Raw genomic sequence first — 18,220 nt, forward strand, 5'->3', positions numbered from 1 at the left:
AGAATGCCAAATCATACACTTTCAAACTCTATAGATAAGATTGAATTGAACACCAGAGCAGCTGGGAAAAATTAATAGTGACTGAAAAATCACCTCATTGGAAGTGCTATCATCCCTACACTGACATTGTAAAGGCTGCCTATTTCTTAGCTTTTTAAAAAATGTAATTTAGATAATGGATATGGTATCAACTAACAAGGCTGGAGGGTAGTTTAAAAAAGACTGGAGATATTGCTGCACTCAACAAGGACAGTAGGGAAAAGTCAGAAAACTACAGGCCAATGAGCTTTAGCAGTAGGAGCTATTGGAAAAACTGGAAAAGCAGGAACAAATGAGGGTGAGCATGGGAAATCCTGCTTCACAAATATAATCTGAGTTTATTTTGAGGTTACCAAGAAAAGCAATGGTGAAGAAACCAGGGGAAATCTGCAGATGCTGGAAATCCAAGCAACACACACAAAATGCGGAGGAACCCAGCATCATCTATGGAAAAGTGAACAGTCGACATTTCGGGCCAAGACCCTTCATCTCTGGAGAAAAAAAATGAGGAGTCAGAGTTAGAAGGTGGGGGGGAGGGAAGCAGTAAAGAGCTTCAAAGTTGATCGGTGAAAGAGATACAGGGCTGGAGGGGGGGGGGAGTCTGATAGGACTGGACCAAAGGCCATGGAAGAAAGCAAAGGGGGAGGCACACCAGAGGGGATGGCAGGTAAGGAGATAAGGTGAAAAAGGAAAAATGGGAATAGGGAATGCTGAAGTGGCGGGAAGGGGGCATGACCCTAAGCTCGAGAAATCAATGTTCATGCCATCAGGTTGGAGGCTACCCAGATGGAATACAAGGTGTTGCTCCTCTGACCTAAGCGTGGACTCATCATGACAGTACAGGACTGACATCTTGGAAATGAAAGTGGAATTAAAATGAGTGGGCACTGGGAGCCTGCTTTCTCTGGCGGACAAAGCACTTGGCAAAGCAGTCTCCCAGTCTGTGTCACATCTCCTCGATATACAGGAGGCCAAACCAGAGGACCAGATACAGTAGACAACATTAACAGGCTCACAGGTGAAGTGCCGCCTCACCTGGAAGGACCGTTTGGGGTCCTGAATGGTAGTGAGGGAGGTGGGTGTAGGGGCAGGTGTTGCATTTGTTCCGCTTGCAAGGATAAGTATCAGGAGGGAGATTAGTGAGGAAGTTCCAATGTACAAGGGAGTCGCTTTGGGAGCGATCCCTGCAGGAAGTGGGGAGTGGGGGAGAACAAATAATTGCTTGCTGGTGGGATCTCACTGGAGATGAAGGCAGTTACAAAGAATTATGTGCTGGATGCGGAGGCTGGTGGGGTAATAGGTGAGGACAAGAGGAATCCTATCCCTGGTGGGGTGGTGGGAGGATGGAGTGAGGGCAGACATGCAAAAAAATGGAAGATATGCGGTTGAGGGCAGTGATGATGCTGGAGGAAGGGAAGCCCCATTCTTTGAAGGAGGAAATCTGAAATAAAAAGCCTTATCCTGAGAGCAGATGCAGCAGAGAAAGAGGAATTGAGAGAAGGGGGTGGCATTTTTTACAAATAGGTTTATAACAGACATCAATAGATAAGCTGTCTCCAGAGATAGAGACAGTGATCGAGAAAGGGGAGGGAAGTGTTTGAAATGGATCAGGTAAATTTGAGGGCAGGGTGGAAATTGGAAGCAAAATTGGTGAAGTCAACGAGCTTGGCATGGGTGCAGGAAGCAATGCCAATGCAGTCGTCGATGTAGCTTAGGAAAAGTTGGGAAGTGATAGCAGTGCTGGCTTGGAATGTAGACTGTTCCACGTAACTGACAAAAAATATCAGGCAGAGCTGGGACCCATACAAGTGCCCATGGCTGCACCTTTGATTTGATGGAAGTGGGAGGAGCCAAAGGAGAAATTATTGAGAGGACAAGTCCTGCCAGACAGAGGAGAGTGGTGGTGGAGAGGTTTAATCTGATGTCTGTAAAGAAAGGAAAGCTTCAGAGCCTTCCTGGTGGGGGAGGTGTTTAGGGTCTGCATATCCATAATGAAAGTAAGATGATGGGGGCCAGCGAACTTGAAATCATTAAAGAGATCCAGAGCATGTGAAGGGATTCAACGGGAAGTATAAAATGGAGTCAATGTAAGTTCAGTACATACAGAAGCAATGGGTCTACCTGGGCAGGCAGGTTTGTGGATCTTGGGTAGGAGGCAGAAATAGGAGGTGCAGGATGAGGGAACTAGGAGGTTGCTGGCAGTGGATGGGAGATCACCAAAGTTAATAAGGTCAATGGTGGTGCAGATGACAATGGCCTGGTGCTCCTTAGTGGGGTCTTGTTTGAGGGACAAGTAAGAGAAGGTGTCTGAGAGTTGTTATCTGGCCTCAGTAAGGCAGAATTCAGTCTGCCAGGCTACTAAGGCACCCCCCTTTATCTGTCTGATGGTAAGGTCAGGATTAGTGCGGAGAGCCTGGAGAGCAGCGGGTTCAGAAGAAGTGAGGTTAGAATTGGAGAGAGGAGTGGTGAAGTCCAGTTGGTTGATGTCCTGTTGGCAGTTGGCAATGAAAAGATTCAGAGCAGGCAGAAGCCTAGAGTGGGGTGTCCAGGAAGACAAGGAGGGTTGAAGACAAAAGGGGTCATTGGTGCAGGTTGGCGAGTCCTTGCCAAAGAAGTAGGCACAGAGACGGAGGTCATGGTGAGCGCAGAACACACTGTGGTGTGGACGCAGGGGGTCAAAGGTGAGGCCCTTACTCAGAAAAGAACATTCTGCCTCAGAGAGGGAAAGGTCAGAGGGAATGGTGAAGACCTGGCACGGAGGAGAGCTGGGATCTTTGGGGGGGGGGAGAGAGAGAAGAGGCAGTTGGTAGCGTCTAAGAAGAGAGGTGGTTTGGGGTGTTCAGGGAAAGTGGGGTGAAAGGAAGACGGAGTCTCCGAGGATCCAAGGGCTGGTAGTGGGGCCTGAGAGACAGTCAATATTAGTAAGGCTAGAAAATTACAATTTTTAGGATCTGAGATTTTTTGACAAAATGGATCCAAAACATGTTCCTTCTATCTCAGTAAAGGTCATGGGCGGAGTTGAGGCCTCGGATAACGCTTCTCAGAAGCTGCCACCACTGCTGCCCATTAGCTTTAGCAGTGCTGTGGAGGAGAACGAGTGGAGCGAATGAGTGTGAGAGCATGCTAGCTAAACACGTCATTGAGAGGCAGGGCTGAGCAGAGGAGCTAGTCACCCCATCACAGGGGATGGACACAGCTGCCGCCAGCGCCTGCCTGCATTAGGCCTCTTTCCTCCTGCCAAGCATGGCAACAAATCAGCATATCAGAGGGAAATTGAGAACATGCCTGAATGCTGCATTAACAACTTCTCACTTAGCATCAGCAAAACCGAAGAACTGATTATTGACTACAGATGGACGAAACCAATCTCCATGAGCCAGTCCTCATCAAGGGATCAGAGGTGGAGAGGGTCAGTAGCTCTAAATTCAGAGGATCTGTCCTGAGTCCAGAAGTTAACTGCCATTAAGACACAGCAGTGCCTCTACTCTCTTTGAGGTTTGCGCAGATTTGGCATGTCATCTAAAAGAGTATACTGGAGCGTACATCTCTCTGGAGAGAATACTGACCGGTTGCATCTCAGCCTAGTATGGAAACACCAATGCCCTGTACCAAAAAGCCTACAGAAAGTATTGGATACCGCCCAGTCCATCACAGGTAAAGCCCTCCCCACCACTGAGCACATCTGCATGGAGGGGATCCCCTCTACCCAGTCCATCGTCTCTTCTTGCTGTCGCCATCAGAAAGGATGTACAGCGGCCTCAAGTCCCACATCATCAGGTTCAGGAGCAGTTAATAATCCACAACCATCAGGCTCTTAAACTAGAGGGGATAACTTCAATCACCCCAATACTGAACTGGTTCCACAATCTAAGCACTCATTTTGAGACTTGTGTTCTCAATATGTATTGCTTATTTTTTTAATATTTTCTTGTGTTTGCATAGTTTTTCTTTTGCACATTGTCTGTTTCAGCCGTGTGCAGTTTTCATTGATTCAACTGTTTCTTTCTACTTACTGTGAATGCCCACAAGAAAATGAATCTCAGGGGTGCATATGGTGACATATGCACTTTGATAATAAATTTGTTTTGAACTTTAAACTTAGAGCACACCTGGCAGTTCAGAAATAGTCAGCTATCCTGCACTTCTGGTCAACAGAAAGCAGTAGAACTGCATTCCATCACAATCTTTAATACCATGGCCTTCAATATCTCACAGTTTATCATTAGTAATAAAGCATGGGATCAAAGCTATTTCAACAGGTATACCAAGAAGTGCTAAAGCAAATGACCATGTGTCCTAAATATTAAAAGCAATATGCAATAGACAGGCTAAGTAAGCTCAAAATGGAACAGCTCAAGGTTCTGAGTATCTGCTGCATCTGGTCCTGAATAATAATGAACTGTTAACTAGTCAACAAAGGAAAGCTCTGAAACTCCCCAATCCTCAGCAAGGATAAGAACCCAGCATGTACTGAAACATGTTTGGTCAAAAGTACCAAGTGGATAATCACTTTTGCTTCCTTCTGAGGTCCAAGTCTTCAATCAATTTGATCAAATGCAAGGCTTGGAGCAGTGAATATATCAAATGTTACAGGACCAGGCTACATCCTATAGCTGTTGGCTTGAGTACTGACATTCCAGAAACAGCTACAACTCTTTAGTACAGTGACAACAACAGCATCTATTCTATTATGTGGAAAATTGACGGGTATGTCCTGTTCCTAAAGAGCAGGCTCATTATCGCCGTCAGGCTCTTCTCAACAAAATGAAATAAGGTCTTGTGGTCAGGGTATCTAGTTGTGATCTAGAGCATGCCTCAAATGCTCAGGGCCTTCAATGATGGATGCCACTTTCTTGAGGCACTGCCTCTTGAAGATGACCTTGACGGTGGGTAGGGTTGCACCTATAAAGGAGCTGGTTGCCCTCTTGATGCAGGTGGGAACCTCAGACCTCAGTAGTGAGAGTTTGGAGATGTCCATGAACACTCCAGCAGTCTGTTGGCACAGGTCTTCAGTACCCAGCTAGGTATACCACAAAGGCTTGATGCCTTCCAAGGATTCACTCCAATTTCTCAAGACTGATTAGGACTTGTGCAAGAGCTGACTTAACAAGTGACATACTTAAAAATATATTTTAAGAAGTCACATTTCCGCTGAGACTGGGAAAGCTACTCAGAAATTGGAGAGAGCAGAGAGAAGTTAGAAAAATTAGAAGTGAGGAAAATTTTATATAACAAAAGTAATGTACTAATGTATATAACAAAAGGAAAACCTTTGTATGTCCATGCTATATAATTTCTTTTGCACTCCATACACCATCAATCAAACTGTCCTGTTACTAGAGCCCAGAAATGCATCACAAAAAGACAAAGCTTGTTCCCAACTGAATTAAAGAACACACATGCATGGCAGATGCAGCTTGACATTGATAAATGCAAGGCTATCCATGTTAATTCTAAAAACAGAAATCAAATTTTATCGGAATGGTGATAGATTGGAAATGGACAATGCTCTAAGAGCCACGTCCCTTTACACCAACTGTTTGTAAACCAGTCAGTTTTGTACACTTCTGGCAAAAATGAAGACAGGATATCTTGCCACCATTGAAAACCGAATTAGTGAGACCCCGTCTGCATGAAGTTTGGTCTCTATATTGGAGGACAAGGATGTTCCAGTCATGGAGAGAGGGCAATGGTGACTTACTAGACCAAGAAATGAGGATGCATTGGGTATATCTACACAAGTTCACTCAAGTTTATAAGAATGAGAAAGGGATTACATGGATCACCTAGATATTGTGAAGATACACATGGTTGCATAAAGGTTGGGGGTGTTGTGGATAGTGTGGAGGTTACAGCGGGACATTGATAGGATGCAAAACTGGGCTGAGAAGAGGCAGATGGAGTTCAACCCAGATAAGTGTGAGGTGGTTCACTTTGGTAGGTCAAATATGATGGCGAAAAATAGAATTAATGATAAGAATCTTGATAGTGTGAATGATCAGAGGGATCTTGGGGTCTGAGTTCACAGGACACTCAAAGCTGCTGTGCAGGTTGACTCTGTGGTTAAGAAAGCACATGGTACATTGGCTTTCATCAATCGAAGGACTGAGTTTAAGAGCTGAGAGGTAATGTTGCAGCTATATAGGACCCTGGTCAGACCCCACTTGGAGTACTGTGCTCAGTTCCCGTCACCTCACTACAAAAAGGATGTGGAAACCATAGAAAAGGTGCACAGGAAATTTAAAAGGATGTTGCCTGGATTGGGGAACATGCCTTATGCGAATAGGTTGAGTGAACTCAGCATTTTCTCCTTGAAGGAACTGAGGATGAGAGGTGACCTGACAGAGGTGTAAAAGATGATGAGAGACATTGATCATCTGGATAGTCAGAGGCTAACCCCCCCCCCCCCCCCCACCGCCCCGGGTGAAATGGCTAGCACGAGAGGGCACAGTTTTAAGGTGCTTGGAAGTAGGTACAGAGGAGATGTCAGGGGTAAGATTTTTTTTTAAAAAAACGCAGAGTGATGAATACGTGGAATGGGCTGCCAGCGACAGTGGTGGAGGCACATACGATAGGGTCTTTTAAGAGACTCCTGGACAGGTACATGGAGCTTAGAAAAATGGAGGGCTATGAGTAACCCTAGGTAATTTCTAAGGTAAGGACATGTTCAGCACAGCTTTGAGGGCTGAAGGGCCCGTATTGTGCTGTAGGTTTTCTATGTTTCTATGACATTACCAATAACTGGTGAACTTGGAATCAATAGTCACAGCCTAAGTTTATTGAATGTCATTTGGATCAGGAGAAATTTATTCACTCACAGGGTATTGAACCCATAAATTCTTTACCACAGAAGATAGCAAAGGTCAAGTCATTGAATCAAGAGACATAGTTTCTTGGGGACAATAAAATGAACAATTTTATGCAATTTTCTCTCTGTCAGACATTCCCCCAAATCATACCTGTAGGATATACAGTCAACAACCTGACCTACATTGCTTCTATGACCAATTTAAAAGGCTGGGTGCTTCGTACTCGTTTTGCTGATATTAACATAAAAGGGACGAGGAAGAATTGATGTAATGTGTCCTGCAGAACATTTTTGGTCGAATGTTTTCAGCCCAAGAAGGAAGAGCTGTTCCGTCTCCTGCTGGAATGAGCTGGGGTACATGGATCTGGGAGATAATCATGAGATAAGCAATGGAGAAGAGCAAGTGGTAATCTAAATTTGAATTTCCATTGAAAAGGAGCTAACTGCAATCCTCCTTGCGCTCTGGTTTCCTCCCACAGGCCAAAGACGTACCATTTGGTAGGTTATCTGGCTATTGTAAATTGTCATTGTAAATTGTAAATTAGGCTAGCGTTAAATCGGGGACTGTGCAGCTCAGAGGGCTGGAAGGGTTGATTCTGCACTTCATTGCAACAAATCAATAGACAAAAAGATGAGAAAGAATGATATAGCAGGAACCAGGGACCCAGTGAGCACAAGAACTGGTGGCCTGGTAAATGGAAATTGCAAACATCAGCTGGGAAGCTTGGATAGTTAATGATCTGAGTTTTTTTTGGATTGTAACTAAATATTTCAAGCACTGATCTCTGCAATACCCAACTAGAAATTGCCCACTACTTGGAGACAGACCCATTTATTGCTACTCTTTCTTTTGTATCAGACAATGATCAATACTCTATCAGCATCTTAATAGTAGCACCTTAACCCTAATCCCATGCTTTTAATTGTTTGCCCATTTGGATTTCTCTTACTGAGTCCAAATTCACCACATCCACTGGTTCTCAGTCATCTATTTTGTAAGCTCCATCCTCAAAATATTTCAATAGTTTTGTCAAGTATAATTTACTTTTGAAATTTCACTCATTTGACGAGCCCTGTCACTGCTCTCCAAATGATCTGCTATAACATACTTTGTAATGCAATCTCTCCACTTTCAATGTCAGCCTAATCTTTCTCACTTACCCTTTGTTTCTGCCTGCTCCTACCACACTGAACTCATGTCCCCATACCTCAGCTCCATCTTGTCCCCATCAGTTACCTATCATGTCCTACCTACATCCATGATACTTTATGTGCTCTCCATCACATCACATTAAGTCCTGATTGACTCCTTTTCACTATACATGTTCAGGGATGCCCAATCCCCAAACACTTATACTCCCCCTACACCTCATCATGAAAACCTTAAAGCTCTGCTTCTTTCCAGACAACAAACCTGTTCCACTCCATCACCACCTTCCTCTGTTTGGTGGAAATGGTCTCACCTCACCAATATCTCTTTCGTCTCCTCCCTTTTTCTCCTAACCCAATAATGGCCCCAGCTATGCCTGCCTTTTTGTCAGCTATGATGAACAGTCTGTGATCCAAACCTATACTGGTAACACTCCCTATGCCACTTTGGTGCTGCTTCCTGCAGCTCATCAATTTCATGCACTTTGCCCCCAACTTCCCACCTGCTCACAAACTTAGCCGATCCATCCGTGATACCTCTTCCCCCTTTCTCCATCTCTCTGACTCCAATTCTGAAGGTAGGCTGTTTGCTAATATCTTTTATAAATCCTACTGACTCTCAGCAAACTTGACCTTTCCACCCTGTCATTTGTAAAAATGCTATTTCTTCTCCCAGCTTCACTGTTTCAGTCACATCTGTTCTCAGGATGAGGCTCTCTATTCTAGAACATCTGCGATGTCATCCTTCTCCCACATAGGAGATTGGTGGGTAAAATCAAAGCTCAGGGCATCGGGGGGAAAGACATTGACATGGATAGAAAACTGGTTGGCAGGTAGAAAGCAAAGAGTAGCGGTGAATGGGTGTTTCTCGGAATGGCAGGTAGTGACTAGTGGGGTGCCACAGGGCTCGGTATTGGGACCACAGCTGTTTACAATTTACGTCAACGATTTGGATGAAGGCATTGAGAATAACATCAGCAAGTTTGTTGATGATACTAAGCTGGGTGGCAGTGTGACATGTGATGAGGATGTTAGGAGAATTCAGGGTGACTTGGATAGGCTGGGTGAGTGGGCAGATGCTTGGCAGATGGCGTTTAATGTGAATAAGTGTGATGTTATCCACTTTGGGAGCAAGAACAGGAAGGCAAACTTGTCTGAATGGTGTAGAGTTAGGTAAGGGAGTAATACAAAGAGATCTAGGAGTCCTTGTTCATCAGTCACTGAAGGTGAATGAGCAAGTGCAGCAGGCAGTGAAGAAGGCTAATGGAATGTTGGCCTTTATTACAAAGGGAATTGAGTACAAGAGCAAGGAAATCCTCTTGCACTTATACAGAGCCCTGGTGAGACCACATCTGGAGTATTGTGTACAGTTTTGGTCTCCAGGGTTAAGGAAGGACATCCTGGCTGTAGAGGAAGTGCAGCGTAGATTCATGAGGTTAATTCCTGGGATGTCTGGACTGTCTTACGCAGAGAGGTTAGAGAGACTGGGCATGTACACGCTGGAATTAAGGAGATTGAGAGGGTTTCTGATTGAAACATATAAGATTATTAAGGGATTGGACAAGATAGAGGCAGGAAATATGTTCCAGATGCTGGGAGAGTCCAGTACCAGAGGGCATGGTTTAAGAATAAGGGGTAGGTCATTTAGGACAGAGTTAAGGAAAAACTTCTCCCAGAGAGTTGTGGGGGTCTGGAATGCACTGCCTCAGAAGGTAGTGGAGGCCAATTCTCTGGATGCTTTCAAGAAGGAGCTAGATAGGTATCTTATGGATAGGGGAATCAAGGGATATGGGGACAAGGCAGGAACCGGGTATTGATAGTAGTTGATCAGCCATGATCTCAAAATGGCGGTGCAGGCTCAAAGGGCCGAATGGTCTACTTCTGCACCTATTGTCTATAGAGCTTCCCTTCCACCACCATTAATGCTGCCCTCACCCGCATATCATCCATCCTCCGCCACCAGAATAGGGATAGGGTTCCTCCTGACCTCCAACCACCCGAGGAGACTTCATATCCAGCATACCATTCTCCATAACAGCTGTCATCTGCAAAGGGATCCTACCAGTAAGCACATCCTTCCCTCCCCAACCACCCCCTAAAACTCCACTTTCCATAGGAATTGCTCTCTACACAACTCCCTGGTCCATTCATCCCTCCCCACTGATCTCCCTCCTGGCACTTATTCCTACAAGTGCTACACCTGCCCCTTCTACCTCCCTCATTACCACTCAGAGCCTCAAAAAGTTCTTCCAAGTGAGGCACCACTTCACCTGTGAGTCTGTTGGGGTCATCTACTCCATCCAATGCTCCTGCCTCTATATTGGTGAGATCCAACGTAGATTGGGGAACTCCTTCATCAAGCACCTTCACTCTGTTTGCCCCAAAAGCTGGGATTTCCTGGTGGCCACTCATGGCCTCCTCTACTGCCACGATGACGCCACTCTCAGGTTGGAGATGCAACACCTTGTATTCTATCTGCGTAGCTTCCAACCTGACAGCATGAATGTTGATCTCTCTAAATTCCGATAATTTCTGCCCATTCCCTATTCTCTCTTTCCATTTTCCCATTCTGGTTCCTCTCAGTCCTTCTCCTGCCCATCACCTCCCTCAAGTGTCCCTCCTCCTCCACTATCAGATTCCTCCTTCTTCAGCCTTTCATCCCTTCTACCTATCATCTCTGAGCTTCATTCTCACTCTCCTACCTTACCCCTCACCTGGTTTTACCTATCAATTGTCAGCTTGTACTACTTCCCCTCACCCCAATTTCTTATTCTCCACCTTCTCCCTTACTTTTCTTGAAGTGTCTCGGCATGAAATGTCAGCTACTTATTCCCCTCCAGCATTTTGTGTGTGTACCCAAGACTTCCAGCATCTGCAGAATCTCCATATTTATGATCTTCCTCTATAGTACTTTTTTCTTTAAAAAAAAGACCGTTCAAAGGATTCAAAGTAAATTATCAAATTATGTTTGCAGTATACAACCCTGAGATTTATCTTCCTGCAGACAACCATGAAACCCATTCAAAGAGAAACATCAACCCCCCCCCCACCCACCATGCAACAAGAACACCACCACATGCAAAAACCAAATCCAGCGAACAGCAACAGGAAAGAAAACACATTTCTTGTAATGTAACTGATTCACAGTGCAAAGAATTTTGAAAAATGACTAGCAATGCATTACTTCTAGGTCCACTTCCTTAAATATGCTGGAGCCTTTGAATGCAGAAGGCGGTATACTACTGTTTAGCAAAAGGGTGAAAGATTACTGTCGGCAGATAGAATACAAAGCCAAGGTTACAACCAGATCTGCCATCACCTTTTTAAATGGATGAGACGGCTCAATGTGTTGAGTCTGCACTCCTGTTCATCATTCACACTCAAGCATCACATAATAAGCCTTGAAGCTGACACTCAGGCACTGCACTAAAGGAATGCTGCTTTGTCAGGAGGAACAATCTTTCAGTGGTTGCCCAGCAATGGCATCACTGCTCTTTCTGCTGAGAATAAATAAATTTAATGGAATAAGAATAATATTCTGCAGCTTTCTTGCAAGTTATTTAGTCCCAGAATAAACATCACTGGTAATCATTGGTTTTTGTGAAAGCAGGATGTAGAAACTAGATGCTCAGGGTTCCAATGCAATGATAAGATCTACATTTCAACAGGCCTAATTGGCTGCAAGGCACATTTCAGCAGCTAATGCTTAAATGGCATGATGTAAATATTCTCTATTCACTGAACCACAGCCAATCTTACAAATTGAACTGTGCCAGTCTGTGCCCGTAGAACCAATTGTAAAAAGGCTATAATTAAAATCGCAATCGTTTATGACCGACGATATGACCTGTGTAGTACAACACTAAAAATAACAGAGCTTCTTCTAGCTCTCAACTATTAATTAACTTCATAGGAAAACCAAAATGAGCTTTCGTGCAATGTATTGGAGTTCAATAGAAATGATGGTGTCTTTAAAAAGCTCTACTTTAAAAGGAAAGGAGGTAGAACGGGACAAGCAAGTAAACACTCAGAGGGACTCAGCAGGTTGGACAGCATCGATGGAAATGGATCAAGAGTCGGCGTTTTGGGCTGAGACTCTTCTTCAGGATGGGTCTCGGCCTGAAATGTCCACTGTTTATTCATCTCCATAGATGCTGCCTGACCCGCTGGGTTCCTCCAGTATTTTGTGGGCCTGGTTTAGAATGCGAGAAGTGTTCCTTCAGCCAGTTGAGCACACAAAGTTGAAGTTAAGTGGATAAAAAGATAAGGGAGGTTGGGAGTTAAAGAACTAAGTTTTGAATTGTCTTAGTTTGATGTGTGTTATGTGCATTAAAGTGAACAACCAAGAAGTATTAACAGAACGGCACAGTAATAGGCCCTACGGCCTACAACGTTCAGCCACACTAATTAATCTAGTAATTAAGTGCCTAATTAAACTAATCCCTTCTGCCTTCAAATATTCATATACAAACCCCATTTCCAGAAAAGTTGGGATATTTTCCAAAATGCAATAAAAACAAAAATCTGTGATATGTTAATTCACGTAAACCTTTATTTAACTGACAAAAGTACAAAGAAAAGATTTTCAATAGTTTTACTGACCAACTTAAATGTATTTTGTAAATATACACAAATTTAGAATTTGATGGCTGCAACACACTCAACAAAAGTTGGGACAGAGTTAAAATGAGATTGAAAAGTGCACAGAATATTCAAGTAACACCGGTTTGGAAGACTCCACATTAAGCAGGCTAATTGGTAGCAGGTGAGGTATCATGACTGAGTATAAAAGTAGCGTCCATCAAGGGCTCAGTCTTTGCAAGCAAGGATGGGTCGTGGCTCACCCTTTTGTGCCAAAATTCATGAGAGAATTGTTAGTCAGTTCAAAAGGAACATTTCCCAACGAAAGTTTGCAGAGAATTTAGGTCTTTCAACATCTACAGTACATAATATTGTGAAAAGATTCAGAGAATTCAGAGACATCTCAGTGTGTAAAGGGCAAGGTCGGAAACCACTGTTGAATGCACGTGATCTTCGAGCCCTCAGGCAGCACTGCCTAAGCAACCGTCATGCTACTGGGCTCAGGAGTACTTCGGAAAGCCATTGTCACTTAACACAGTCCGTCGCTGCATCCAGAAATGCAACTTGAAACTATTACGCAAGGAGGAAGCCATACATCAACTCTATGCAGAAACGCAGGCGAGTTCTCTGGGCCCCAGCTCATCTCAGATGGACCAAAAGACTGTGGAACCGTGTGCTGTGGTCAGATGAGTCCACATTTCAGCTAGTTTTCGGAAAAAACTGGCATTGAGTTCTCCGTGCCAAAGATGAAAACGACCATCCTGATTGTTATCAGCGAAAGGTGCAAAAGCCAGCATCTGTGATGGTATGGGGGTTCATCAGTACCCACGGCATGGGTGAGTTGCATGTATGTGAAGGTACCATTGACTGTGAGGCGTATATTAGGATTTTAGAGAGACGTATGTTACCATCAAGGCGACGTCTCTTCTCGGGACGTCCATGCTTATTTCAGCAGGACAATGCCAGACCACATTCTGCATGGGCTACAACAGCGTGGCTTTGTAGACACAGAGTGCGTGTGCTTGACTGGCCTGCTGCCAGTCCAGATCTATCTCCTATTGAAAATGTATGGTGCATCATGAAGAGGAGAATCAGACAACGGAGACCACGGACTGTTGAGCAGCTGAAGTCTTATATCAAGCAAGAATGGACAAAATTTCCAATTGCAAATCTACTGCAATTAGTATCCTCAGTTCCAAAACGATTAAAAAGTGTTATTAAAAGGAAAGGTGATGTAACACAATGGTAAACATGCCTCTGTCCCAACTTTTGTTGAGTGTGTTGCAGCCATCAAATTCTAAATTTGTGTGTATTTACAAAATACAATCAAGTTGGTCAGTAAAACTATTGAAAATCTTTTCTTTGTACTTTTGTCAGTTAAATAAAGGTTCACGTGAGTTAACATATCACAGATTTTTGTTTTTATTGCATTTTGGAAAATATCCCAACTTTTCTGGAAATGGGGTTTGTATATACCCTCCATTCTCTACACATTCATCTGCCCTAGAGCATCTTAAGGCATTGGTCATATTTACTTCAATTACCACCTCTGACAGCACATTCCAGGTATCCCTACTCTGTGAAATAGAAACTTGTCGCATATATCTCTCTTGAACTGATCCCCTCTCAATTCAAATGAATGCCATCTAGTATTTGACATTTCAACCCTGGGGAAAAAAAATACTGTGCGTCCACTCTATCCATGCCTTCGTAATCTTGGAAACTTCTGTCTGGTCAATCCTCAGCATCCAGCACTCCAGAGAAATCAAAATCCCAGTCTGCCCAACCTCTCCTTACAGGAATGCCATCCAAATCCAGTTAACCCTCTTCTGCACCCTCTCCATGTCATCCAAATCAGATAGCATACCCGTTTACCCCTTCTGCACCCTCTCCATGTCATCCAAACTAGATAGCATACCCATTTACCCCCTCCTGCACCCTCTCCACATGCTGTCAATAACAGGGCAACCACAACTGAAAGCAATACCCCAGATGAGGTCTAAAGTTTGTTTGTTGTTGTTTTTTTTAAAACCTGCAACAGAACTTTGATTTTTGATCTCAATGCTTTGACTAAAAAAGGAAAAGATGCCATCTGCCTTCTTTACCACTCTATCAAACTTGGCACTCTTGGAAGCAATGAACTTGGATCTCAGGGTTCCTCTGTTCCACAGTGCAACGCCTCATACTTTCAGGGATTAAATTCCATTTGCTAGGTCTCTGCACATATCTGCAACTGATCTATATTCCACCGTATCCTTTGGCAATCTTCTACGCTATTGACAATGTTGCTGCCACCAATCTTTATAACCTTTGTGAACTTAGTAAGCCATCCATCCGCATTTTCATCCGTCAGTGATATGTCACAAACAGCGCAGGTCCCTATAAGGATCCCTTCAGAACTAATCACTGACCTCCAAGCCAGGCGATGTCCGATCAGTGACTACTCTCCATGCTTTTTATACTGTACAAACATCAGAACAAGCCGCAAGCTGTAATAACATGCAAAGTTACTATATGCACAGGATTTCTAATGCAAGATTTATCCAGAGGCTAGATAACCAGTTCAAAAATAACCCTTCTCACATTGAAAATAATCAGATAATAAGTTTAGAAGTAGAAAAACTAAGGCACAAAATGCTGAGATGTCTGTGTTCAGACGACCAGGTTGGCCAAGTGTCAACCCTAAGCTTCAGCTTTGATATTTAGTGCATGTATTGGTTAGCCCCTTCCTTCCGCTAGCCTGCAGGTTACTTTTGGGCAAGGTGTAGCACCTGCTTAAACCCCACCCCCCCCCCCCACCTCAATCAGGGTCACATGAAGCCATGGGAACAGGTGGTGGATAGTCATATGAGCAGCTGGTGCAGACCACATGCCCTGGTTATACAACCACTGACACCAGGTAAACAATCTAATGAGTATAGATAATCGCTGGGGTCACCAGTCTTGTAAAGACAGTGCCCAAAAGGAAGCAATGACAAACCACTTCTATAGGAAAATCTGCCGAGAACAATCCTGGTCATGAGAGCATGATCGCCTATGTCATATGATATGGCACATAATGATGTCATACCACAATGATGATGTAATATGACACAGCACATAATCATGACGACGATTGGTTGGCATTGATTGTTCAATCCACATCATTAAGACAAATTAATCAACAATTTATTTAGACAAGGCATTTCAGGTCATCCATATAAATGTTTGTATCAAAACACAAAAACAAAAAAAATACTTTGGGGGATGAGCTGGAAATAAATTTTATTGCAAATTAGCCGAGAGATTATAACAGAGAGGGTAACTAAATTCTCTCAAATGCTAAGAAAGCCAATGTCTTACCAGAATACTACCATTGCCTCCTTCCTGTCTGGACAGACTCACTCCCATCCACTCATTGTTCCTGTTCTCTCTGCAAGTTTTACCACAAGATTTTCCTTGCTGATTCCCTGCAAATTCCAAAACAATTTATATATACACGTGAATGCCAACAGCAGTCAAACAACAGAGAAAAAAATTAATGACATCAGGACAAAATAAATGACAATCTAATCAATACATCTTACCTTCATCAAAAAACATCGTAAATAACAGAAGCAGCAAGTCATTCCATTATTTTTGCCTGTTACATCATTCAAAAAGATTATGCCTAAGCATCATTTCTAAATTCATCCCATATTTGTTTGATACTAAAAATCCTGTATATCACATAGTATTGTTACAATACAAAGCCAATACAGTCTTCTGAATGTTGTCACCATTGCTGTAAAGTAGTGGTCGCTAACCCGTCGATCGTGATCGACTAGTCGATCGTGATCGACTAGTCGATCTTTGAGACTTTCCCAATAGATCCCGAAAAGAAATTAAAAATAAATGCACAAATACTGTTGAGAGGTTGTTTCTGGGTTGCGGGGTTTTAGTTCCGTTCTTTCTGCCCAGTGCGCATGCGTGTAGCTCCCCTGCACTACACAGTGTAATTCAGTGGTCCCCAACCACCGGGCCGCGAGGAAAAAATGAGTGAGCTGCACCTTTCCTCATTCCCTGTCACGCCCACTGTTGAACTTGAACGCACGCGAGGTCATCAGTCACTGAAACGCCGTGATACCCTCATACCAGGGATCACTGGTTGGCCTCGGGCGGCCGGCAGAAACTGGAACTGCCGTTGCTACTGGCCCAGAGCGTGGACAGATGGGCGCTGCCTCTAAACCTGTTCACCACACCGAATGTTCGTGGGGAACCCGGTGCCAAAATATTCGCAGTCGACCTAATTCAGGCTCAGGGTTTCATAAGTATCAGAGCAGCTACCTCACTGCGATCTACTGAAACAAACTTTTGTTGGCCGATAGATCCTACAAGGGGGCAGGCAGGCTCTGTTGCACTCCTCGCTCAGTCAGTCCCTTTCTCCAGACTGTGATTGCTGCGGCCCCGGTTCGGGGACCTCCGGCCCTGACCTTGTCCTCTCACCCCACCCACGACCAGCCACACCTGGCCAAGGTGTCTGGCGGGACGTAAGCTGGAGTTCAGGCCTGGAAGTTGTCTAATGAGGCAATGAAGCCCTCAAACCTGCTTCAGTACCCTGAGTCCAAGCACCCCGCAATTAAAGACAAACCTGTTGAGTTTTCTCAGCGGAAGAAACGTGAGCAGCGCGGGACAGCAGCTAAGTGCCCAGAGCCGCGAAAACTAAATTGCGGAATAGACTGGACACAAGGAATCTACTTTGAGTATCGCTGTATTCCCGTCGTGTTTAATACGCCCCCCCCCCACCCCGTCGGCCAGTCCGCAAGAATATTGTCAATATTAAACCGGTCCGTGGTGCAAAAAAAAGGGGTGGGTACCCCTGGTGGGTTGCAGGGTTTTACTTCCGGTCTTTTCTGCCCTGGTGCACATGTGTGTAACCAATTGATCCAGGGTCGATCTTGCCTTTTGCGAAGGCCAAGGTAGGGGATCTTGGGATTAAAAAGGTTGGTGACCACTACTGTAAAGATAAACAAGTCTGCAAGTCTTGCCAACTTACCTTGTGACTGTATAGAAACTAAACATTAATCTCTTAGATATGGTTGCATGCAACTATGGAAGAAAAATTAAAATGATAAATCTTTCATTTTTATAGAGCAATAATGCTCATCATAAATTTGTCCTTAAGATTTTAGGGATAGGAGTAAAAGGATAGTTGGTTGGCTTCACCTCATGGGTACAGTCATAGCTAACGATCAATGATGGAGCAGAGGGGAGAGGAGACAGACCTTTGCAATCAATTCAGGATCATGTTGTTGACCATCCCCATACCCTCACAACCTGCAGGTGCAGCACTGAGTTAGCTGGAGAACTCACTGAACGAAACCATGGAGCACATCCACATCAAACACTGTTCAAGGAAAGCACCGTCCATCACCACAGATTCCCGCCACCCAGGCCATGCACTCTCCTCGCTGCTGCCATCAGTTAGAAGACACAGGAGCCTCAGGACTCACACCACCATGTTCAGGAACGGTTACTACCCTTCAACCATCAGGCTCTTGAACAAAACTACACTCACTTGCCTCGTTATTGAAATGTTCCCACAACCAATGTCCTCACTTTAAGAACTCTTTATTTCATTATCGCATGTTCTTGCTAGTTATTTATATTTGCTTTTGCACAGTT

The 18,220-nt window shown here is 44.1% G+C and overlaps 1 protein-coding gene across 1 annotated transcript in view; it reads right to left on the reverse strand.

Moving 5' to 3' along the window:
* itga9 (integrin, alpha 9) overlaps window positions 1-18,220 on the reverse strand; it is a 410,365-nt gene that overhangs the window by 377,947 nt on the left and 14,198 nt on the right. The window contains exon 3 of the mRNA XM_059971083.1: window positions 15,920-16,026. Within this exon, the coding sequence (XP_059827066.1) occupies window positions 15,920-16,026 (107 nt within the window). The remainder of the gene's footprint in view (window positions 1-15,919; window positions 16,027-18,220) is intronic.

This window comes from Hypanus sabinus, chromosome 1, assembly GCF_030144855.1.
Source record: "Hypanus sabinus isolate sHypSab1 chromosome 1, sHypSab1.hap1, whole genome shotgun sequence".
NCBI lineage: Eukaryota > Metazoa > Chordata > Chondrichthyes > Myliobatiformes > Dasyatidae > Hypanus > Hypanus sabinus.